Source organism: Rhagoletis pomonella, unplaced genomic scaffold (genome assembly GCF_013731165.1).
Source record: "Rhagoletis pomonella isolate Grant_MI unplaced genomic scaffold, Rhpom_1.0 Rhpom_scaffold_02470, whole genome shotgun sequence".
Classification (NCBI taxonomy): Eukaryota; Metazoa; Arthropoda; class Insecta; order Diptera; family Tephritidae; genus Rhagoletis; species Rhagoletis pomonella.
This window is the reverse complement of record NW_023461024.1, coordinates 1-26,778: the sequence shown is the minus strand read 5'-3', so window position 1 is coordinate 26,778 and position 26,778 is coordinate 1. Positions and strand designations below refer to the sequence as shown.

The window sequence follows — 26,778 nt, the reverse complement described above, 5'->3', positions numbered from 1 at the left end:
GTTATAAAAATTTAAAGTTGGTTTTGGTTAAAGCCTGAACCATATCTAATATATAAAAATCTCGTGTCACGGTGTTAGTGGTCGAACTCTTCCTAAACGGCTTGACCGATCTTTATGAAATTTTTTGTGCATATATGGTAGGTATGAGAATCGGATGTTAAGTATATTTCAAACCGCTAGGTGCAGGGGGCGTGGCACCTCACATACAAACCGAATTTTTCACACTGCATATCTCTGAAAGTGTTCATGGTAGAGTACTCGAACATGGTATGGAGATATACGTAAATAATCGCATACTCATGGAGAAAAATTATGGTTATTGCAAAAGGGGGCGTGGCACCTCATATACATACAAACCGAATTTTTCGTACTGCATATCTCTGGAAGTGTTCATGGTAGCGTACTCGAACGTGGTATGGAGATATATGACAACAATCGCATACTCATGGCGAAAAATTATGGTTATTGCAAAAGGGGGCGTGGCACCTCATATACATACAAGCCGAATTTTTCATACTGCATATCTCTGGAAGTGTTCATGGTAGAGTACTGGAACTGGGCATGGAGATATATGAAAACAGTCACATACTCATGGAGAAAAAGGGGGCGTGGCACCTCATATACATACAAACCGAATTTTTCATACTGCATATCTCTGGAAGTGTTCATGGTAGAGTACTCGAACATGGTAGGGAGATATATGGAAACAATCGCATACTTATGTAGAAAAGTTGCGGTTATTGAGAAAGGCGGCGTGGCACCTCCCATACAAGCCGAATTTTTCAAATTGCATATCTCCGGAAGTATTCATGGTAGAGTACTCGAACATGGTATGGAGATATATGAAATGAGTAAGGGATTCTCTTAGAGAAAATTCGAACGCACTGAAACTATTACGTTCTTTGTATGCATACACACTTTTGCTAGGTTTTTAAGACGGCAATGGAAATATGCCTTCTGACAACTACTGAAAATCATAAACGTGAACTGTTGGTGAAAATGTTGGACCAAAATGTTTCAATACAAAATATTAATTTTGGGCGGCACGAAGTTCGCCGGGTCTGCTAGTTTTTATATAAAAAATAACAAAAAAAAATTAATTTTAACGCTATGTATGCATACCAGAGTTGTGAAAAATGCATTAATTTTGTAATGCAGTAACGTACCATTAAGCAATAATGTTAATGTAAATAATTACAGCACATATTTTTAAAATTTAATGCAAATAAAAATTTCAAAGCATTAATTCTGAAAAATATAATGCTAATGAAATTTGTTTTCATTAAATTATCCAAACTAATGCTAATGAAAAATTTTAACGCATTCAAATTTTTAACAATTCAATAAATTTGTAATTTTTCTAGGAAGGACTTTTAACAATTACCAATATTTTTCAGCTTCAGTCTATTATGTTCATTTGTAGAAAAAATCTTGTAAACATTGTTAGATGTTTTATGAAAATAAAAGCAATGTCCATGTAACTCATTCGGCTTTTGTTGATTTTTTTGTTGTTTGTGTTTGCATATACCGATTATATAATATAATATAGCAGCACATGTACACGACTGCAGACCTATTTTGATCTAAATTAATCGTTTTTTATTTCCATTTGGCAATGTGATTTTACCTATTTGACGACAATTGGCATTGAATTTGACATAGTGAAAACCAGCCTTAACTTCCGCCACCATCTTTTTTGACCTCAAAGTTCTACCCTCAACGTTAACAAACAATTTTTACTTCAAAATAAAAAAAAGTCATTAGCATTATTTCTTCGGAATTAATGCATTAAAAATTTATCAAGCATTAGATTTAGATTAATGCATTAATTTTTTACATTAGCATTAAAATGCTATGCATTAAAAAATTAATGCATTTTTCACAGCTCTGATGTATACTATGGTGTTCGATTATTCTCATTTTTTTTCTCGAGTTATTCGAAAAATTGCAATTAAAAACAAAACTGGTTCCCGATTTTGAAATTAAGAAAACCCTGGATAGTTTTCATACAGTGAAAATTCTTATATTGGTATGAAGTCATGATTAAAAATTACAATAAAACTATTAACATTAAAGAAGCTTATATTAAGAAAAGATCACAGCAAAATAAGATACATTTTTTTTAGGTCAAAAGTAAAACCAATAAAAATCAGTGGAAAACTCAATTTTAGTCCTATTTTAACTTTTTTTAATGCTTTATTGCATTTTTTCTGACTTTTTTCGGATTTGAGTAATGCTGTTGCCATCGTAGCCGAGTACATAGATGTGCCTACAACCACTAGGAAGGCTCATAGGTCAATTTCTGGTCACAGCAGCGGTCGCCGTCGGAAGACAATGGCAAACCTCCGAATGTAAAAAAGCTTCTTCGGAGGTGGAGTAAACGTGTAGATCTCTCCATTTGTGTGACAACATCAAGGAGCATAACCCGATTTTGAGGAGGAGCTCGGCCAGACACTTAAGCGCCAAACATTCATTCATTGGAATCAAATATGATGTACGGTTCATCCCCAAATAACCTAGGATACAATTTTAAAAATATTGAGAGATTTCCCTTAAATTAAAAAAATCTTTGAAAACGTCGAAAACCCCAAAACTTTTATTGAGAGATCAAGATTTCTATGAAATAAAAAAAACGGTTTGTTTGTTTGTATAGATATCAAAAAAAAAAAAACGGTGGAAACAGGGTTGGGAAACCTCGTCAATCACGCTAGTACATAAATATGTACGTACCCTGGCGGAAAAGATAAATCGGTTTCAAAAATCAACATTTTGACAAAAATCAACATTTGAATTAAAATTACAAGTAAACGAATTGAAAATACATAAATGCAAAATAGGACCATTGACTGCTTTTTATGACATCGCTATGTTAAATAAATCCCTTCGTTGCAAGAAATAGCAATTAGTTGTTATTGAAAGAAGTGTAATTTGTAACTACTTTTAAATTAATTACATTTCCGGCGAGATACATACTTACTTACTTACTTAGTTGAAAACACATTTGAGACAAAAAGAGTTTCCTTTCATTGTACATACAAACATACAAATATTTTGCTTTATTTTTCTGTGCTTCATACTTTTATCCTTTTTCACTTCCATCGCGCCTGGCCATAACACTCTGTTGCTAAGGAAACACGCTGAAGTTTTCAAACAAAAACAACTTGCACCAGGGTTCTTGTTTTATAATTATTAAAGGATTTGCGTTTGAATTAACAAATATGGACGATTTAACGGATTACTCCTCGGAAATCATTGAGTTTTTGCCAACAAAGCAATTGGAAAAACAAAGTAAAGTCGTCGAAGCATGTGTTAACACAGATCCTGAACCGCCAAGTCAGGATAAATCAGTGGAGACTACGCCACATTCTAATACCAGCACTCAAACGGAGCTCTTTACTTCGCAGAATTGTGAAGTTGATGAGAGGAAGCTTGCCAATTGGCTACGCAAGATTTGCCCAGCCGTTGAACAACAACTTCTCAAGGGACCTACACCCCTCAGTGATGGCTACGATAGCACTAACTCCTTTGCTGAACAGTATAACATACAAACATATCAAAAGATCGCCATGGGTGCAGTGGAAAACTCACAAGGAATTGCCGCTTGGTTATCGGTGCACACCAATAATGCACCCATATTGGTAGCTAGCACCAAGGCACCACACGATGACTGGTGCGACCATCTTCAGCAGACACTGAAACTTTTCGTGCCAAAACGCATACCAACCGGAAACTTAGTTATGTACAATGAAGTGAAAAGTGTGCCGCTGAAGTCATGCCTGAACTGCTTCAGTACGAATGGTTATAATAAGAATATATTTGCTGGTTCTACAATGGATGGCGACATATATATATGGCTGTGTAGTTCAGGTGGTCGAGGTGATGGTAACAATTTAAGATCTAACACAGCTGGGGCACATGAAATTGAAGAACTCTGTTGTACGACATCGCCACACGGCTGCGCTGTAGCATTGAATTGGCCAAGTGAAAATCGGCTGCTCAGCTTTCACTCAAATGGCACAATCATCTGTTGGGCTGTGGGCAAAGAATTGCTTTTGGAAAATGAGTAAGGATAAATTTGTATGTCATTGTTTTACATGCATCAGGGCTACCGCTTCTAACACAGCCCTTATTTTAGGTGACTCATAAGTATTCGAGATCTGTCTGTACTCCAGATCTGTTTATCAATCCTGATTTCGCTAAGCTAGGCGTCCATGTCAACCATGTGCTTAACATTTTGTGCAGAACCGCATCTCGCAAGTTCAATCGCTATCTCATTTCCGTATATGTCTCTGAGACCCATATTAGATCAATTTAGAAATAATCAGAAATTTAGACTAACTCTCTCTTAGTTGTACTGAATAAAGAGCTGAAAGCCCGAAGAGCGGTGTACGCTTTAAAAGCCTTTTGTACAGTTCTACTCTTACAGTTATCAAAAAGGTGTGACCTAGCCGAGAAAGAGAAGAGCGCCTGAATTGCCGCCTGGCTATATAGACTGTATGCAGCGCTTTTATATCAGATGGGTGTCTATTTAGGATGCACTGTAACCGAGTGGCTTTTCTTTACAGTAACCTATCACCCTCAATATTTATTGCGCTGGTATAGCTATATTTTCGATAGAAAGATAAGTCGATAATAATTCGAGCAGAACGTTCAGAGCCTCCATTTGGCAGGATCTCAGCTGGCCTCTGAATTCTGCTATGATTTGTTAATGACGTAATCCTTAATTTGGGCTGGCCACTACAACATCACGCCATATAAAAGTATTGGTCGGCCAAGAGTCGTGTACAATCGATGGCTTGCATCCCCATGTATTGCCTTGCATTCTATAGAGGACCACCTAGGCCTTCAGTACTCGCTCATCAATGTTCTGCATTCAATTAGGTTTGGGATACAAACAACTCCAAGATAGTCCACCCCGTATGAAAGACACAGTTCTGAACCCTTCAAATTAGGTTTAGTAAAATTTGGTAACTTCGTCTGGACAGCATCAGATCAGTTTTCTCAGGATTCACACTAAGCGAATATACTTTTGTTATGGCTGCATCGTCAGCAATAGCCATTACTATGATTTACGGGGAATTTAGGTCCTGAAATTAAACCAATGAGTATGATTTCTAAAATTCAGGTTCTAAAAGCTTAAACGGACGGAGCGTCAAGTTTTTCTTTCAACTCTGCTCGTTCGTAGGTGAATGAGATGAGAAGAGATGGGAGGGGTGCAGATACCTCCGTACCATCCAGTCGTTTCAAGTTTTCTTGCCTGTTTTAATCTTTTCGTTGTATTCTTTAAAAGATTTAAATAAAACTTTAAGCTTGTGAAAGCAAATAGAAGACAGAAGGACTGATTCATATAAAAGCTGTGTCCTATTTAGAAGGTTTTCTTTTTATGATAAGAAATGTTGTATTTATCTAAACATAGATATACGAGAGGGATCACACTACTCAGTTCTAAAGACACAGTTATAAGGTCCAATAAGTTCGTTGACGGTGGGCTTCAGTCTTTCACACCAGGTCTGACCATAAAAGTTGATGCATGCACTTTATCAGCACCTCGCCGCCGTACTTGAATAGATCAGCTGACCAGCTTTCAGCTCCAGCAGCTTTGTTGTATTGAAGCCGCGTAATCGCCATTCGTACCTCGTTATAGTCAGGCGGTGGAACATCGACTGGGGGCTCGGGTTCGTCTCCTCCACAACTTTCAGTGCTGCTACCATTCAGTAGGGTGGAAAAGTGTTGCCTTCATAATTTAAGTTCTTACAAGAGTACGCCATGGTCTTGGAACCGTAAAGTCCCCTAACTCTCTGGTAAAATTTTCAGGGCGTTTTTCCTGTCGGCCAGCATTTCAAGCTCTTCGCACTCACGTATTTCCGACTATTTCTTCTTATTGCGGCAAATACGTCTCGCTTCCTTCTTCAGTTCCCTATAGCGGTCGCATATAGCTCGCGTTGCGCCCGATCGCAGCGTGGTCCTGTAGGCGGCATATATTTTCTTTGCTGCTCTTCACACTCCGAATCGTACCAGTTGGTCTTTCCGGCTCGCTGAAATCGTACTACTTCTTCGGCAGCGGTACATAGTGAGTGGGAAATATAGTTCCATTGCTCACATGAGTCGTTTTGTTGAGTAGTGCTCTCAGAGCCAAGGTGTGAGAGTCGAGCGGCGAAGGCGCTGACAGTCTGTTGTGATTGCAGCTTTTGAACGTTCAGCTTTCCTTGTGTTACTTGACACACCTGTTTTGCTGCACAGAGGCGTGTGCGTATCTTGGCTGCAACAAGATAGTGATCCTCGGAAGTGTACGTACTTCTAAAGCACTGGGAGCGTACCTTCCTTCTATCACAAGATGATTTGGTTTCTCGCTTTTCGATCTGGAAACAATCGCTTAGCTTGATAGATCATTTTATATTGAAACCTCGTACAGCCCACTATCATGTTTCGAGCCCCGGCGAAGTCGATCAGCCTCAGTCCATTATCGGACGTTTCGTTGTGAAGACTGAATTTTCAGGCGATGGTTCCAAAGATCTCTTCCTTGCCCACCCTGGCATTGAAGTCGCCAAGAACGATTTTGATATTATGGCAGCGCTCATAGAAGCCAGCCTTGGACACTTCGTTCTTCTCCTCCGTCGGGGTGTGGGAGCAGATGAGCCAGATGTTGAAGAATCTTGCTATGATGTGGATTGTGGCGAGACGTTCGTCCATCGGGGTGAATGACAATACTCGGCGACGGAATCTCTCTCTCATCACAAATCCAACTTCGAATTTCCACTCCTTAACATGTCAGCTGTAGTAGACATCGCAAGCCCCCTGGCATTACTTGCCTTGCCCCGTCCATCGCATTTCATAGATGGGGGTGATATCAGCTTTAGTCCTGACGAGGGCATCAACCATCTGGGCAAAGGCGCCTTCCCCAATGAGGGTCCGGACTTTCCAGGTCCGTGGTCGTCATCAAACGCGGGTTCTCATCCGAGGCTTTGCTGAATTTCTTTACTAGAACAGGTTTTCACGTGGCGGGTCCGAAACCCAGCGCACATCCCACTGCTGCGACAAAACATCAAATAGGCTACTGCCTCACTATAGGTACTTGATTCTACTAATATTTCTTCTTTAATTCACTTTTTTTCATAATTCAAAAGATTCCAGCTGCGTCCTCAGCTAAATGCCTCAAACGAGATCACAGCAGCAGTTTGCTTGAGTTCAAATACTTTCGCGGTCGGCGTCAAAGATGGCTCCATATTTTTATGTACGATTACCAGTTTCGGCGGAGTCAAAAGACAGATGGAAATATTACCTTTGAAAAAACATTCATTTATGGTATCAACTTTATTAAAATCTTGTATAACCGACTATCCTACTATAATAAGTTGTGATTTAAGCGGTCAAGTTTACTATCACAGCATAACTAATATGGAAGAGGTAAGTGAGGACCTAACATACTATGCTCATAAGTTAATTAATTAGAAATTTATTTTTTCATTCACTTCCTACAAACGCATGTACATTTCAAGGAAAATCAAAATGTTATACATATACCGCTACCTTTCAAAAACGCTATCGCCTGTTCAAAAGATGGAAATGTTGTCTACTGTCCAGGAATTGACGGATCTTTGGAGTGTTACAGGTATTTTTATTGGTTTTTTATTATACATACAAATGTATGTAAAACTTCTGATATTCCAGCGTGCGCGATGGGGCCCATACCATTATTCAAGGTTCTTTGCGTGGCAAAGGGAATTTCATCGCATCCAGTGACAATGGGTAAATATCCTATAACTCAAAACAATTTTGATGTATTTTGGAACAAATTTCCGACATCCCTTGCAAAATTTGGTTTGGTTTTAAAATATATCGTATTCTAATAGCATATTTCCACCAAAGGCTTAACTGCAGTTAAGAGCTCGGATAAGTTCCGAGAATTCTAATATGGGGTAATCCGCAAGGTTTATTTCTCCTTTGAGTTGTAATCTCCTAAGCATAAACTGCCGTTAAAGCTCGGTGGAAATGAACTATAACCCTGTCAGAAGAATCAACCAACCCCAAGATGGAAAATAATTTCCTTATGGGTTAACCCATTACACTTGTGTACATCCAAGTTTTTAGTGGGTTTGTAAATATTTTTGAACTTTTTTTCAAATCTGAAAAAGCTGTTTTCCCAATCGGAACGCAGTCGACACCATTGTCGATATAGAAAATCCCACAATGACTACCGCAAAGAAATTCAAGCGTATGTTGAATAAAGTCCGAATAAGAAGAAATATGTATACGTATAGGTCGTGTTTTGTTTTCAACTTGAAATAATTTAAAAAAATATATATATATTAGCTCTGATCCAGTACTCCATGAACTTACCGGATTTTACACGAACTTGCAGGAAGTTGCAGGAAAAACGTTCCCGTACTCCGAAATCCTCCGAAATCCTGTAAATGAGAGCGACTTTTGGAGAGTTGTGTAGAGAATGAAGTTGCAAGATTTTACCCGAACTTTTTCTTCTGGTAAAATCATGAAAAGTGTCAAGCAAATACTGGTTGATGTTTTTACATGAAAAATGTTTTTTTTGTTCCCGTACTTCTTGTTGTTACTCACTTTTTACTCTCACTACAGAGAGTAGTTTTGCTGTTTGACAGTTTTACAGGATTTTTCACGAAAAGTATTGGATATGGACAGTCGATCGCTTGACACTTTTCATAATTTTACCGGAAGAAAAAGTTGGGCTAAAATCTTGCAACTTCATTCACTACACAACTCTCCAAAAATCACTCTCATTTACAGGATTTTGGAAGACGGGACATTTTCCCTGAAACTCGCACTCTTGTGATTCAAACACTTCTGGCGACAAAATCAAAGCTTTTTTAAAAGTATTTAATTGACTAGGAAATCGTTTCAAAAGTTCTTCGATTCAAAATTTTTGAGTCCTTTAATATGCTTGCTAAGTCAAGTTTATCACGCAGTTCATTAGCCTCTTCTGTAAAATTATCATGGAAAACTAAATCTTGTATATTTTTATAATTGGAAAAAATTTATTTGAAGGGAAAAAATCGTCAAAAATCGTCAATGGCGATTTTTCTAAATTTTTACGCGCAAACATCAAAAAAATCGCCAAATCTGGACACTCTGGTTTCAATCCCCATTTGTGGCGCGTATCTTAATGTTGTCACACAAATTGAGAAATTTATTGCTTCCAGCCGTCTATGAACTTCAGAAAGTTCTCATTAGAATCCTTTTCAAGATAGAAATAAACTCGGAGATTTGTCAATGCCAGACAAGGGGCACTTGCTCTCGAATTTTTACTTTAATTTCAATTATTGGGGGTATAGTGGGGTCGGTCACAGTTTCTGACGCATAGAAGGCCATATAACTCCAATAGGTTGGAACTTTTCCAGCGTTTCAGGAGTGATGTAACCCTACTTTTTCACTAATTCAAGAAGTTCATCTTAAGATAAGTACATAATTGGTTTTCTTATCTTTTCAGAAACTGGATTATTACTGGACTTTACCAAGACGATTTTCAGATATTTTACATAGAGAACTGAGTAAATGTGAGGATTAGGTACAGAATATAATTTTATAAGATATGCACCACCGCTCCCAAATACTTAGTCGAAGATCTTTTTAAACACTCAGCGGACCAAATGCTCGCTTTAACCCGGTAAAACACTAGCAAACGAAATTTTTTGAAAAATTTTGCTGGGGGAATGTACAAGAGAAAAAATAAAATAAGAACGCATTTTATATTAAATGTAATTTATTATCTATGATTTTACTATATACATATGTATTCATTATATGCGTTGGTAATCTAACTTATACACAAATATTTGCTTTTTTAAACTATTGTATAACATTCCAAGACTGGACAAGAAGTCATAAATCATATCCGAACTAAAATATTAATGCATATACATACACATATGCATGGCCTGTTAGTTATGAGATAGATAGTACATAGGTACATATTCTTGTGATTTCTCATAAACAAGTAAAGATGTTATCAAAAAAAATTATTAGATTTGTTAACAAATCACAGACATAAAATGGTTAATAAATATGATTCTCTACTATAATACATACATACATTTTCCCATACCTTGATTTGTGTTAGTTATAACAGAAAAACATTGAATATATTTATATCAAAAATAATTTTGAGTAAAAACAAGACATGCTTCTGATCCAAAAACGAGGAAGACTATGCGGAAACTATATACAGGCAACGAAAAAAATGTACCCACTAGTATATTTATTTGTTACGTAATCGTCGCTTCTAAGCATTTTGTACATTTTTTATCAGCCAGAAATCAAACAACTAAGCGTTAAAAGGGACCATATGGGCAAATCCCAGAAATAGTCAAACCAAAACGTAAAAAATGCATGTATTTGAAATTCTCACATTTTCCAATCAATAATGGCATTGTACAATTACATATATTAAATTCAAATTTCTTTTTACACTGATTTGAGAAATGTAATTTGGTCTTCTTACTTCTTGAAACAAAGCTCTGAATAGCCTCAATGGTTAGCACTATTATCTTTAATTAAAATACCACGATTTCGTTAAAAAATAAATTTTCTTAGCGACAAAAAGGGTAATGTCCGCAACGAACGTTTTTTTTTTATAATACATTTTGTTAACTTCGTTATTTTCCCTTCTTGTAGATTCTTCTTCATACGTAAACTTTTCAGAAATCTGTTGTCTTTGATGATCACCTGAAAATCGCGTCCATTTGAGTAACAAATACAACGACATTACTTTAAATTCTAATTTCCACTATTTTGTTCTCATAAGTACTGCTATAAACCTTTCCGTATACCAGGCAAATATTTTAACTTTTCCTGCTTTGCCGCCAAAAAAAAGTTAAAGAAACGTCCGAACGTAAGGTCCGCAACGCCAGGATTTGCCCATATGTTAATTAAAGCGAAAATGTATGTTATTACAACTTTTCTCAAGTAGTTACGGTCTCGTATATACGCTTGTATTTATAAACTAGATTCCACAGTACGGTGCATTTGTTGTAATGTGACTTTTTATTGATAAATTTGACGCTAAATGGCCCTAACTTTCTTTTTATATTACAAATAAAATCGTTTTTAGTAAATACAATAAAGTTGCTCTCATTGTAAAGTAACGGATGCAAGCAAATGATTAAAATTTGTTAGGAATATATTGTAAAGGTGACAATTTACATAAAACATATCAAAAATATATATATAATTGTATATTGGAATAAGTCGGATAGACAGACATATATATACACACATGAATCCTCCTAGCTGCAAAACAAAAATAATTGTAATATGTATAAACCAAATTTCCGTCAGAACTTTTTAACAAGACATGAGGAGAATGCTTTCCGAGGAAATTCATACAATGAATAATTGGTTAATATACAAAATATCAAAAATACATACATAATATGCGCCAGAGCGCAATATACATATACAGGAGCGTAAATATACATATATAGTAAGACTAACAATAATGATATCGGAAACAATTCAGCTACATATTTCTTGTTCAGCAAACATTATGCCTCGATGATAAACTTTTGACTGCCTAGGATGGACTGCGCCAGGTTTTCTTTACGGTAATGGCTGTATTTTATTTCAATTAGTTGAACAAAACAGTATTTGGATCCTCATCGTCCATTTGCTTAACATGGCGCAAAACGTCCTTCTTAGTTATAACACCCAGCAAACGACTGAAAAGTTTTAAAGAGCAAAGTATCTTTCAATTTCTAGCAAATATGTGCATATGAATTCGCAATTACCCATTATGTGTCACCAGTGTTTGCCGTAATCCCAATTTTCTAAACATATCCACCACAGTTTCCATTGGTGTTTGATCTGTTACCGTTATGGGCGCCATATCCAAGATTTTCTTCAATTTCAGCGGTGGTGGACCCAAATTCTGAGTTTGCGCTGCAGATGTAAATAATACTATCGACGAGCCAGTGATACCCTCGATCAGCCGCTTACCGTTACCTAAATGTGAATGAAAGTTATTAGGTTTTTGATTGTTTAATTTATAATCTATTTCAGACTACCTATAGCTAAATTGAGATCCCTGCGCAGCACGAACCCAACTAAATACTGACTTTCTTTTGACACTACAACTGGATATCCATTATGCTCAGTCTCCTTTAGTAATGTCTCAATGTCATCAACAGTCATAGAATCTTGCGTGATAACATTAAGAGTCTCATTCCTCCTAAAGATATATAGGATCGAATTAACACTCAACATATTTCTCATTGAAACCAAAAATTTAAAAACTTACTTTGGTTGCATTACATCAGCTGCCAGAGTTGTATGTGCAAACTCTTCTTTACTATCGAGGAACGGATAACCATTAAGAGCTATGTGTGCATCATATATACCCTGAAAAAGACAAACAACAATAAAATAACTTTTTAGTAGAAGAAAAATTAAATAATTATTATCAGCTCTATTCTTAATTTGCAAACAAAAATTACGAATCTTGATAATTTCAGTAAAAAATAGCATATAAAGGCGATTGAATACGAGCCCTTGATTTTTTTTTAATGAGGAAATAATAACTTAATTTACCTGTCTTCCGAGGGCATCACCCACCCATTTCGAAGCCATAGCAGCAGCCATCAATGGAACTATATAACCAACGCCGCCTGTCAGCTCGAACATGATTACCACCAAGGAGACAGTCATGCGTGTTACGCCGCCCAGAGTCGCAGCTGCGCCCACCATCGCATATAAACCGGGTGTAATAAGATTTTTGCCACTTACGCATTCGCCGGTGAAGAGCCAGATGTTTGGATAGCTGTAGGCGAAACGTTCAACGCCTATGCCATAGAGAAAATCGGTAAAAATTACATAGGGAACATTAAAATACTCATGGAAACTCACCAATTCCTACAATGCGACCCATAATTGAACCCAGTAGCAGGGAAGGTATGAACAAGCCCGCAGGTACCTTCATGCCAAAAGTGAAAACAGCCAATGCTAATTTAAATACAAAAGCAAGTAGGAGCAAAATAATAGCATGATATACACCAGCGCCCGGTTCCGTCACTTCGATCGAAGATGTGGCGCCATTCGTAATATTCATGCGCTTGTAATCGCTGCAAAAAAATGTTTGAGTAAGTCAATAAAGTAGATAGAGGCTGAGGCATTAGTTATTGGTACTTACCATAGCGGATTCGTGGTATCGCCCGGCGAACATTGACTGAAGAGTAAATAAATAAGCTCGTTCATATTCATGCGCGTAAATGGATTGGGAAAGCACAAGATGCTAGTTACAAGTGTCACCACCAGCACTTCAACAACGGGATATTGGCCTAGCTTGCTAAATTTGCGGTAACGACACCACCATAAATTCGCCTTGATAAATATTGTGCCGATTACACCCTATGTTTTATTGTTAAAATATATATGTATGTAAATATTAATAAGCAATAGCAGTATGCATATGTATATCATGCACTTACGCCCATAATTCCCAAAAACACAAATGGTATAAGTTCGAAGAATATCCAAGGTTTATTATATTCGACGAAAAATAATACCGAATGCTCATTTCCAAAGGGTGTCAATGAACGTAAAACGAATGCGGCAATTAATGCGCAAAAGAATGAACGCCACAGCGTCTTCAACGGAAAATAGTAGGAAACCTCCTCGAGTGAGAACAGCACACCACCGATGGGTGCACCAAAAGCCACAGACACACCAGCCGCTGCAGCTGCAGATAGAATCTCACGTTTCTTCGCCTCATTGCGTCCATATTTTGGAAACATGTGCGAGAATATATTGCCTATACAGCTGGCTATATGTACCATGGGACCTTCTTTGCCCAACGTTAAACCCGCTGATACAGAGAGCATGAGACCAACAGATTTAATTAGCAACGTCCACTTGCCCAAGTAACCACGTATAATAAATCCGGAAAGTATGGTCTTAATTTCCGGTATACCAGAACCACAGGCATACGGTGCAAACATGCGCACTAGCGATGCACTTAGTGCGGCAAACATTAGCGCCCATATGATAAACCAGAAATAGGACATTAGGTAGGCGCCAGTGCCATTACGATCCATACCCATAATCTCCGGCCAAGTCTTCCACTGTAAGTAGCAATTGCAATAGTGAAACATAATGAGAACAGTAACTACATACATACATACGTTTATAAATATTTACTTACCGTTGAGCAATTGCCCTCTTCGAATACGGATTGTTTTGTTGGCCAACAGCATTGCTCGCGATTAAACCAAAAAGCTTGTGGACAAATGCCGTGCTTCAAATCAGACATCCAACTGGCGCCAATATCGATCATGCCAGCTACAAAACCAGCAGCAATACCAACAAAGAGTACACATAACCAACCGGACCATGCATCATGAGCACCCTATAAAAGAACACCTAAGCTGCAACTGAATGTTATCAAGGCAAAATTAGTTAATGCACCTTCAGAAGGTCCCAAAATGAATCCTGTCTCTTTTTGACTATGTAGCGATGCCGCATGCGATCACGAGCAATATCGCGTTGCCAGTCGATCGTGTGAAAATCATCGTATTGTCCAATGCCAGGTATATCATCGTGCGCGTCTGTATATCGAATTGAAGTAGATTTTGTTTACATACATACACATGTATTTAGAATATTTTTACCACTCACCCGATGAACCATAAAATGCCATTCCACCTTTACCCATGGAGAGAAACGATATAAATAAGTTATAATATTGAATGTGCAAAAATTTATTTATTCATGCATATAAATACGAACACTTGTGTGCACGAAAATAGCAGCGTGACGTTTTGACAAGTTTCAACAATTTAATTTCCTTTTATTTGGTTTTTATTTATTTATTTTTATTTTTTTAATATATGTACATAATTAATTCTACAACAAAAACTATGAAAGTTTCTGTTTCTATTTAAGTTTCAAACTTTCTACAAAATTTATAAAAATTCAACAAATTTCCATTAAAACATAAAACTTTTTATCAGAATTTTTTGAAATTTAGTTGTAACTATATCTTTACAAAAATATCAGGGACCGTAATCTTTATAAGTAAAATAATTTAAATCAGCATTTATGTAGTCATTATTTTATTTTTTTAAATTAATACTTATTTATAAAATTTAAATGGCCATACAGAGGAACCTACGGAAAGTTTGACATGAAAATTTTTAGACTTATTCCTTTTATTAGTGTCGATACCTTTGAAAAGTGTACGTCGAAATCAAGCTAGTATAGCTTTTCAGTTTTTTGAATAAATTATTCTTAAGTAAAAAAATAAAACTCAATAGTGATTATCAGAGCCGAAGAAAATAAGCAAGAAAAAATCCATTTTAAGCGCTTAAAACAACCAAATTTAAGTGCAGTTTGATGTTTTGTTTTGTATTCACTTTATTGCAAGAATTGAAAAAATACAATGAACAATGAAGTGTTGCTTGATATACTCAAACAATAGAGATCTGCGCTGGACGTTAAAATTTTTGGACATATTCGTTGTTCTCCATTTGAGATAAATTATTTTTAACAAACCATTGGTTTTAAATTTTTTTATCCAAACAGAAATGCAATTTAGGTTAATAAAAACTAAATCTGTTTTTATTATTTGTAAACATTTCTTTAATTTGACAAATAAAAGAACGCCCAAGAAATGGTCAAGAAAAATTTATTGAGCCAAATTTTCTTAAGCAGTACGAAGTTCTTAAGAAATTTGCTACGCTTTCTACTATGGCTTGCCAAAGTTTGTTTGTGAAGGGTAAAAGGCACCCTTGTTTTGAACAGATATATTTGCCCGTTCCATTATTACGTAAGGAGAAGTGAGGCAGCAGGCTGTAAAATATCGGATGTCAAAACTCCTTGGACAAAACTTTTCACACACACGAAATAATAGCAATTTATTTCTTGATCGTTTTCTTAAGAGATCCATACTACACTACTACTACTTTATACATTGAAATAAGCAAAATAAGCATGATCGTTGAAATTAAGCTTGGAACCCTGCATAAGAAAAAAGGCAGTTCCAAGCAAAAGCTTCGGCTTTTCGGCCGTGGTGATTATTATCTTTGAGCGAAAAAATAAAAATCATCATTTCCAAAAGTATTTTAAAACTTAAATCTTTTTTATTCTCTTTCGTCTGAAATTCTTTTAATTTTTCAAATACGTGGCAACCCTCCCAAATATGGTTCTGAAATAGAGTATGGATTTCTTTCATCTGACACCCACATTGTAATACATATTTATTTCAATTACCTAATTGCTGCAATTCAAATTGAATTTGATTTTTTAAACATGTGACAACACTCCTCAATATAATTTTGAAATAAAGCCTTTTCAAACCCATTTCGATTGATACAATTTGTTTTTATTATTAATTTAACTTAATAAATAATTTGAATGAAACTTTTTAAACAGGTGGCAACCCTATTCAAACACCTCAATAATATTCTAAATATTCAAACTAGAGATTTCTTAACATATTTTCGTTTGATAGGGGTGCTATTTTAATGTTTCATATAACTTGTGTATAATTTAGTTAAATTAGACTTTTTTTTAAAAAGTGGCCACGCTTTTGAAAATATTTTCAAACTAAAACATTTTTTAATGTCTTTTGTCTTATATATTGTAAGCTGAAGGCTGTTCGCACCGGCTGTTAGCGTTTTCGTTGACATTTTTTACGTCCTTTGTTCACAGTTTTGCTACAAAAAAAAAACCCAAATCTATCTGTTCATTCATCTGTTCAATCTTTTCATTAACAACCTTCTTTCTTTTATGCTTGTTTTAATTTGACCAGCCAATTAATAATAAATTCGATAAAATATGACTTCCACTTCGAAAAATCGCACACCGTCTTAAAAACAGTTACAACTCAAAATAATACGTTCGTCCGAAAACGCGAGAAACTATTTCGTAGCACATGCTAATATATGGGCAAGGGCGACTTTATATAAGGTTTTTTTTTATCAAGTTATAACAAAAATTTGCTCCAGCTTTTGCTGATAGGTAAATAAAAACTCTGTGTACATTTTTAGCGCATAATTTCAAAAATGCCAAATTTTGAGTTGTGACTCTTTTGAATACGGTGTGCAAATATAAATAATAAACTAGTGCAGACACCGATAGAAATGAGTGGAACGTAAACTTTCAAGTAGTTTTCAGCGAAAACTGGTTTTCGTTCGACAGATTTTACATGGACGAAAACACAAGTTTTAGGCCGAAAACCTTTAATTTGACAACTAATTTTGATAATCGAATGCAGATGTTGAACATTTATTTTAATCTTAATCTCGGATCTTAATCTTAATCCTGATCTTAATCTTAATAGTTACCGTTACCAACCACCCCCGCCATACCCTACCTTCTTCTGTCGCCTTTCGTTTGGAATTAGAGCCCAACGAGTGTGTGGCTTTTTCGTTACATCGATGTTTGTATTTACTCCCAACCGAACGCAAAGAAGTTTCACTTCGAAAAGTTTTCAATTTTTATGAAAATATGTTAAGATTTATTAAATTTTATAATTCTTGTAGAAAGTTTGAAACGTAAATTAACTATGTTTATAAAAAAAAAAAATTTAATAAAAAGATATCAAATGGTTAAAACTTGTTAATAGGTCGTGCTGCTATTTTCGTTAACACAGCTGTATGTAAAGATTTATGTACAAATATAAACAAATGTATATGTAAAGAGAGGTAAATAAATTGGAATTATTTACACGTAGGTAAATAAGAAGGCATATGCCTCGATAAATGCAAATTATGACGTTGCTTTCTTTGCTCAAGTGTGTGAAATCTTGAAAGTAGAGAGCTTCCAGCGAGCGGTAAATGTGGTACGGATTTTTTAAATTTGGCTTGTTACATATGTATGTATGTACATACATACGAGTTTATGACTTTCATATTTTGCAATGCATTCAACCTTTTTCTTGGCAGTAACTTTCAGATTAAGGTTAAAGAGTACCTATGTATAAAAAAGTATATAAATTTGTTACAGAACTCTCCCACATGGATTTTTTAATACTTAACGATTTTTTAATACTAACTATTTTTTATAGGTCCCCAAAATCCACAAAATAATTAAATGGGGGAACCATAAAAAAATCATTAATATTAAAAAAGGTTAAATAAATAACTGGATATTATTCTTTGAAGTCTCCTAAAGAGAAAAAGAGTTTGCAAATTGAAAAATATTGACTTTTAAGGATTTTATCTCTATTTCTACGAAGAAGTGTTTTTTCTCATATAAAATACGTGGAAAACTTCATGGTGTGGTAGTGCCCTCAAAATGACACACAATTCTGACTTTTGTTCCTTTTTCTTAACATGTGTAAAATTACGCAAATTTCGATACCTCTTGCGATAGTGTAGCTCAAAAAAATTTTTTGACGGGACACCCTAATGTACATTAGACTGCATCACCAAATACAGTTGCGGTTTTTCCGCCGGGATTACAAAATTTATTATATTTGAAGACGTCCGCCAAAATATTTCGGAAAAATATTAAGATTTACGTGAGCTGGACCGTTTTGAAAATACCTCCAGAAATTGAGTTTTTTTATAAATAAAAATAGTTTCTTAAAGAACTTTTTGAAAAAAATCCCCTCAGATTACAAAGCAGATTAAAACCCTGCATAAAAATATTTTTGGCGGACGTCCAGATAAAAAATAAAAAAAGGTGTTTCATAGGCCGAAATAACGAATACGGGACATTAAAAGAAATACAGAGCATTTGGCGTCCCGTATGAAATAAATAAATTACCAGGACAATTGACGAAAAAGAGGACTGTACCGTTTAATACAGGGCGGATGGTTACCGTAGCAATAATTGAAAACTTCCATAAAAAAAATTTTAAGAAACCTATCAACAAATAACTGTTAGAACGTGCCACGATCGAATTCGATGAATTAAACGGATTCAACGGCTTGCTCAGCAGATATAAGGCGTGTTTTTTTTATACGCATATACGTACATCTACGCTTAACGTGTAAAAAAAGCATCGAAAATTTCCATTCAATAACAAATCATTTTGATTTTATCTACAACTATTCATAAGCACACATAAAGTTTGTCGCTTACAGCTTCATACAAATTTTAAGCGCAGATACGCCTATTATTGAAAGTACTAGTCAGTTTTGAGTTCGTCGAACATTTCTGAATAAGAATAGTTTTATTCCGGTTCATTTATCACAGTTTTCGAATATGCATTGTCAATAGCTTCCCGGCTGCGAAGGACGTTTATGGATGAAATACTATATGAGGTTACTGCCTTAATTGTCGCCTGACTGTCTACGTAAGGCTTTACCTTTACCTTTAGAAGTAAAGATAACTTATTGCAGAAAAATAATAGTGGTATTCGCCAAATTGAGCAAGTGACCTGTCAGTCTGGCAAAGGAGTACATCAGCTCAAGCAACGACTGTTGTCAACTGTCAACTGAGCTCATCTGCTCTTTTGCCAGAGTGCTAGGCCACTTAGCTTACTTCGATTCTCCACAAAAAAGGTCCATATACCAAATTATATAGGGCTAATACTTTCGAAGATACTTGCAATTTTAGTTAACCAATTTATTAATTAATGTATTTATTAATTTGTATTTTTTAAGCACATAAAACTTTGATGGACTTGGGCGAGCCTAAGATATCGACCAAAAATTGTCATCTTTCACACACAATATTTTTAGAGCATAATGAACCATATTTTTGCTATTACCAACCAATGTACATACAGTGGTCAAAATAATATAGCCGCACCATATTTTGACAAGGTTTAACATAGTATTTTTTTTGCTATTAAATTTTGGTTATTTTTTTATAAAAATATAGTTCATTCTTTAACAAAACCCGTGCTAAATTTGTGCAATATTAAAAAAAAATCAACAAATATTCGTAAAAATGTCTATCTTTTTAATTAGATTTCCTAGAAAGATTCTGTAAATCCCAGTTTCAAACTTTATTATTACTGACTAATATTTACAAAAAATTCAACAAACTTTCGTATACATTTTTTTTGTCTCACTTGCTTCCATATAACGAATACACACAATTTATTTTTATATGGAAGAAAACCGTAACATCGACAAAAAAATTCTAAAAAACCAACGGTAATTTTTAGCCATTTGAAACTTGCACTTTATTCCACTAGAATTCAATGGGCCGCAAAACTGCATACTCAGAATCTTTCTAGGAAATCTAATTAAAAAAGCTAGAAATTTTTACGAAAGTTTGTTGAATTTATCGTAAATATTGCACAAGGTTTGAAACTAGGATTTACACGGGTTTGTTAAAAAATTAACTATATTTTTATAAACAAAACTAACCGCAACAAAATAACAACAAAAATAATATGTCAAAACTTTTCAAAATGTGGTGCGGCTATAATTATTTCGACCACTGTATGTGGTGTTTTTTGTTTATTTCTATCCTTTTTGATCTTACACGGACCAGAAACTACGACAGCCGGATATTCGCTTGGAAAAGACTCGATATTTTTTTATATTTATGTACGAGTCACCAATTAATTTAATCAGTGCTAGCCAAACAAAGCAAATCACAATTCACACGCTAATTGACCGATAACGAGGATATAAATTGAACGCGTAAAATATATTCGACGCATTTCCTTATGGAAACATGAACTGTCAAATACTAGCGGAGCGGACTAACAATTAGCAGTTCACACTTGCAAGCATTATCATTAGCCAATTGTCATATAAAAACGTTTTAACTGAACCACCTGAAACTCAAATAGCTAGACATGCCTGTGCATTAGGGTGGTCCAAAAATGCTTGTGAGAAAAAAAAATTAAGTCGGAATTTTTATGCTCTCACGCCCTAAGATAGCGTTATATCGTAAAACATTCCCCTTTTTTAAATCAAAAAATATTTAGAGGTCGCTCAAAGTTTCTCATGTGTTTTATATGGGAAAAAACTATTTTTCGTAGAAATCGTATAGAATCTTTGAATTGACCATTTTTTGAGTTTTTTGGGGGGACTCATAAACAATCTATATATATAATACGCGAAAGGATTTTTTGTCCAGGAAAAAGATCTGCACCGTTCGCTCGTCGATTTTCAAAAATAGGGTGTCAAATTAAAGCGCTTGGTATGTAGATGTGCAAACTGGTATTATTTTTTCGAACAGAGTTACCACCAGTAGAACAATTGAATATAAATTATTTATTAAGCAATGCCGTCATAACCGCTCCGTTCGATGGATTTTCCAAAATGAGGTTTCAAATTAAAAGGCTAGGACTGAAAATATGCAATAGGGTTTTACTTTTTTGAAGAGTTGCCACCTATTAAAAAATTATATTCAAATTATTACAAACTGGGTATCAATCGAAATGGTTTTAAAAAGCTTTGTTTCTTTGCTGAGCTATAGGAGGGTTGCCACCTGTTTAATAAATCAAATTCAATTTGAATTAAGGGAATTAGTTTGGAGAAATATGTTTCCACATATGGGTGCCAAACGAAAGGGGCTCAGAAGGTAGTAGTTTGAAAATATTTTGAAGAGGGTTGCCACCTGCTTGAAATTTCGAATTTCGTTAACTTATCCACAAGTCATATGAAATGTCAAAATATGTGTGTCAAACAAAAGTGTGTTAAGAAGTCTGTAGTTTGGACATTAACCCTTCTATTCTAACAGTCACAAAACATAGCTCATCACTGTTGTGATTTCAAGCGCGCCGAGAAGTGTGTCACAAAAAATTCGATTTTGAGTGGTAGAAAAATACACAAAAATTTAAAAAAATGAATTGAAGCGGCATATTTTTTGAGCGGCAAGTTTTGAGGCGCGGTAGAAATCACAGCAGTGATGAGCTAAGTTTTGTGACTTTGTTAGAATACGGCTGTAAGAATAAATTTGTGGTGTTGGAAGAGGGTTGCCATCTGTTAAAAAATTAAATTCAAATTATTAAATAAGTTAAATGAATTATTAAAATGTTGGTATCAATCGAATAGGTTTTGAAACATGAAGCGAAAGAGTGTTAAGAGTGTGAGTTTGAACATTTAGAATGTTTGAAGAGGGTCACCAAGTTTCTCTAAAGGGACATTAAAATTATTTGAAAGGCTTCATTTTTGATTCACATTTAGGAGGGTTGCCACCTGTTAAAAAATGCAGCTCAACTTATGTAAATTAAGGCAATTACCTAATTCAAATATGTATTAAAATTTAGGTATATATGTGTATTGGTGTCAAACGAAAGAGTGTTAAGAAATCTTTAGTTTAAATACTAAAAGAATTTTTTAGGTGTTTGAAGAGGGTCGCCTGTTCAAAAATTCAAATTATTTAAAAAGTTAAAAGAATTATTAAAATATGGGATCAATCGTAATGGCGTTGGAAAGGCATTATTTCTTAAATATATTTAGGAGGATTGCCACGTATTTTATAAGCTGCATTCAAATTACTTAATAAGTTAAATGAATTTTTAAAGGATGGATATCAATCGAAACGGGTTTGAAAAGGCTTTCAGGTAGGTTCTGCACTTCATTTCAGAGTGAATATAAACCAAATTAGCTTCGAACTCAAATGGAGCTTTGTAGAAGTTCACTCGGAAATAAATTGTATAACCTGCCGGTTTATTTCTGAAATATGAAGGGTCAAAGTAAAGACCTGGGCCTGTAGATGTGCGATAAGGTTTTTATTTTTTGAAATTAGAAACTTTCTACCGGTACAGGGTGATTTAAAATTTAATTATATTAAAAACCGACTATGCGAAACGGCAGCACGGAATTAGAAGAAATATGACACTCGAATCGCTTAACGCCGTGCCGATTGAAAAACATAGTTTTTCAAGGATTCTATACTATTTCTAAGAAAAACTGTTTTTCCCCATGGGAAACTTTGAGCGTTTTGAGTAACCTCTAAATATTTTTTTTTTATTTAAATAAAAAAAGGGTATATATTTTCGATATAGAACAATCCTTGCGGTGCGACTTTACTTTCTTTGGACCAACCTAGTGCGCATACACATGTGCACACGATATACTATAAATATTCGCTAACAAATGGATAAACTCAAATTTGTTAATTAAATCAAGTATAGATATTATGCAATATGTATGGCGGCAGCGATTGTTACATAGTGGCCACAAGTGAACACTACCCTTCCGTAGGGCCTAGACTTGAGCCCAGTTTCCGGCTAACATCAAAGAGAAAAGAAAAGGTTTCCTATTCTATCTATTATCTATCTATTTACTATGTATGTATGTACATACATATGGCTATGTACATAAATGTGTATTTAATCGTATATAATTTCACGTGCTTTAATTTTCAGCTTCATATTGTATGTGTCCAGCATTTAAAGCGAATATACTAATTTTGTACCAGTCTCGAATATCACCACATACATACGTACATACATACTTATTGTATGTAGAAACAGTACCCATCAGCGATTCAATCAAACGTGGAACGTGCAAAGATATGTTATACCCTGTAGAAAAAAAGTATCAATTGATAAAAAAAGTATCCAACTTGTAGTTAGCTTTTTGCGAGGTTCCAAAAATATTTCACTTTTAATTAGCCAGGCAAACTAACTTAAAGCGAGCTGTAAAGTCATGCAGCCGTAATGGGGAGTTTGATTTCTTTAAACAAGTTGAGTTTAAATTCTCTCTTCTCTTCTCTTTTTTCTGCACTTTACAGACGCTTTTCCGAATTCAGAATAAATAAAATGAAAATCTAAATTGTATATTATCATTTTGATGTTATGTCTGATGGAATTCGAACAAAAAAAAAGGTTTTTTCTTATTGATATTTTACGTCGTATGCAGAGGTAACCACCCTTGACTATTTCGCGGCCATCGCCATAGAAGTATAGTTAGCTATCCCCAAAGAAATTGTACAGATCATAGTGACCTTTAGTTCCAGCCTAAAAAACTTTAAGTTAACTTATGTATAGTTGGATATATTTCCTGCAGGGCATGTACACGAATACATATGTACATATGTATATATGTTCATACGAATACATATGTCAACAATGGCAAATGCAAAAACTTTTTATCTTTCATACTCACTGTCATTGGTATCGCCGAAAGCGCTATGTGTTGGTACATGATGGTGATTCCGTGAGTAATGGTGCTCACGCTCGCCCTCTAAATCAGAATCCACTGAAGTATGTCGCTTGTAATTGAAATTAGATGAATGCCCAGCATCGCCTGGACTTGAATGTGGTGTGATATCGATCATTTCCTCGTCGTCGTCCGCAACTGTGAGTGCAGTTGTTGCAGCAGTACCGTTGCTTTCCTTTGTTAGAGATGAGGTAGCCAATGGATGATCCTGAGTACCAGTAATATCTCCTACAACACCTGTGTGACCGTTTGACTAAAAAAAATAGGTTAATGAATGATTTAATAAAAACTAAATATCTTACTAAATGAAGGCTTATCTATCTACAATGTACAATGTACATGCAATGTTGAAAGAGATAGTAGAAAAATGGCAAAATTCTATAAGTTATACCTTAATTAAGCGCATGATGTCGGGACGTCTAGTTGACTTACAATTTGCCAAAAAATTATAAAAGTTTTCAGTTTTTACTTCATTTTGCGCTTAACGACTATGAACAATTTTTCTTTTAACCAAACTTTTACCAAAGTGTGTTTTAAATATTCACGTACGCTATAACACATGCACTTTTTTAACTTAAGTACGTCGTACTTCTCTTTATAAAGCAGATAGAGATTACATACAGTGACGAGCAAAACTGTAACATGGTTTAACACTTTTTATTTCAGCCACCGCTATCTTTCATAGTTCTAACGACTTTCATACTTTTGTTGTATATTCTTATTGGTACACTCCTACTCCCGCTCTCATAACGATTTGAGGTCCAACAACAATAAAAAAACCTGGAGACAAAAATGTAAGTTAAGGCAAATGTTACAGTTTTGCACTCACTCTCAGTTTTCCATTTTACAGTTATCTTTTGCTTAGTTGGAAGTCAGATGACTTTTTTCTGTATTGTAATTTATTCAAGAAGTGATCACCAATAAATAATATGGTTAATCAGGAAACATAAATGTAAATAAATAATAGATTTACTGCGAAAAGGCGGGACCGCAGGGAAAGTGGCAAAAAATGGTGGAGTTTGCCACATGAAAATGTTAAGACTGAGAAAAAATATAGCCTAAAGTGTTACTAAGGACAAAGAAAGTCTGTCAAAATATATTACAGTCCGATATCTTATGAACTTAGTAGCAAGTAGCGCTGCAGGCACTACTACAGAAGCGCTTAAGGTATTAAAATTGAATGCAAATCAATAGATAGTGAGGCGAAAAATTGCCAAATTGAGCAAAATGGATCATAAAAGAAGAAAAAAGCAAATTTGATCAAAATACATGTGCGAGTGTGGCAGCGTTTTGCTGCATCGCACGAAAACCGGACCGTTGCCTATTGGGATTTGTTAGGCCTTACAGAATGCAATAAAAAACATATTTTTAAGATTTAATTGAGGGTTATTTGGACTAACAAGACTAAATTAATAGCTTTCAATCAGATGGCCGGGCATGGTATTGGATCAAAGGCCCAAATTAAGCCTAAGCGCATCATGTAAGGCAAACTGTGAATCACAGTGGTCGGTCAATAATATTTTGGGGTTGTATTTCAAAAATGTTGTTGATCCGTTTGTACGCATTATGCGTAAGGAACAGCATCTGTTCATATTTTAACAAAATTTGCAAGATGTAGTCGAAAAAATTAGAGTTTCGCAGCGCATCTTACTAAGTATCCAAGTCCGTCCAATGGAGTACATGAGCGGTGAAAGCACACCAAGGATATATGGGAGGCTATACCTCCAGAATTTTTACAGACATACACATTAGGTATGCCAAATTGCAACCAGGATTTAATAAAGCAAAAGCATACTGAACATTGTGTTAATAATTCTTTTTTTTTTGTGAAAATTGTCAAAAAGTTATTAAAAATATATGAGTGCAAAACTGTAACATATGCCTTAATTTACATTTTTGTCTGCTGGTTTTGTAAATGTTGTTGAATTGACTTCAAATCGTTATGACAGAGGAAGCAAAGATGTACCAATAAAAATATACAACAACCGTATGAATGTCGTTAGAACTTAGAAAGATAGCGACAGCTGAAATAAAAAGTGTTACTCCATGTTACAGTTTTGCTCGTCACTGTACATATCGTCACCTGAAATGCAAAAGGCCGTAGCTAGCACCATCATTGAAAGACAAAAGGCCGTAGCTAGCAACAAATCCAAAATTAATTTTTTAACTAATTATGATGCATTTCATCAAATTACAACTCCCTACATCATTTTATGAAAAAAAAAATATTAGTTCGGACTTTTTGCAGTTCACGTGACCCATAAATACACTTTTTTGAAATTTGAAGCGCCCTAGTTGCAGAAAGTTGATATTCAACATTCTAATTAAAATGCAAAAAATAAATTTAAATTTCGTTGATATCTTGTGGTTCCGCCAAAGGTTGGAAAATTCGCTTTAAATATTATAAGTACTATCTATAAAGTTGTATCTTTTCAAATCGAAGTTGTTCTGCTCCTGATTTCATATGTAGGCAGTGGAACCTCGTCTCCTGACCAATACAGTGGACCCTTTGGGCAACAACTCGAGCATTGCCATAAATTGCCAGTGGTAAATTCTAATACAATGATTGAATGTAAAATCCCTGAAGTTAATTTATCTATTTTGAGCACTGATCAGAGGTACCTATGGCAAATATATTTGCTGGCAATGGTAGCAGATGATCGGGTTGATGTCATTAAAGTAGCCCTCGGACGGTAGCAAGATAACTTGAAATTGAAAAGCCTGTGCATATGAAGAA

At 35.0% G+C, this 26,778-nt stretch overlaps 2 protein-coding genes across 3 annotated transcripts; one reads left to right on the top strand and one right to left on the bottom strand.

The window, feature by feature from the left end:
- Positions 1–3,098: 3,098 nt before the first annotated feature.
- Positions 3,099–9,670, top strand: LOC118753442. The gene is made up of 5 exons (XM_036488320.1): positions 3,099–4,063; positions 7,125–7,404; positions 7,497–7,609; positions 7,669–7,746; positions 9,458–9,670. The coding sequence occupies exons 1-5, from the start codon at positions 3,219–3,221 to the stop codon at positions 9,516–9,518; spliced, it is 1,377 nt and encodes a 458-aa protein (XP_036344213.1). The 5' UTR covers positions 3,099–3,218; the 3' UTR covers positions 9,519–9,670.
- Positions 9,671–9,958: 288 nt separating this feature from the next.
- On the bottom strand, positions 9,959–24,325 carry LOC118753444 (H(+)/Cl(-) exchange transporter 5-like). 2 transcript variants are annotated; one of them, XM_036488321.1, is made up of 12 exons: positions 23,988–24,324; positions 14,635–14,661; positions 14,425–14,564; positions 14,162–14,365; positions 13,449–14,081; positions 13,151–13,368; positions 12,868–13,082; positions 12,553–12,803; positions 12,263–12,363; positions 12,030–12,193; positions 11,754–11,967; positions 9,959–11,684 (listed from the first exon to the last, which is right to left on the bottom strand). In XM_036488321.1, the coding sequence occupies exons 1-12, from the start codon at positions 24,157–24,159 to the stop codon at positions 11,594–11,596; spliced, it is 2,430 nt and encodes an 809-aa protein (XP_036344214.1). In that variant the 5' UTR covers positions 24,160–24,324; the 3' UTR covers positions 9,959–11,593. The 2 variants fall into 2 exon arrangements, with proteins under 2 accessions (XP_036344214.1, XP_036344215.1); XM_036488322.1 differs by lacking the exon at positions 14,635–14,661 and having other exon boundaries at positions 11,594–11,684; positions 23,988–24,325.
- Between the last annotated feature and the right edge of the window lie 2,453 nt (positions 24,326–26,778).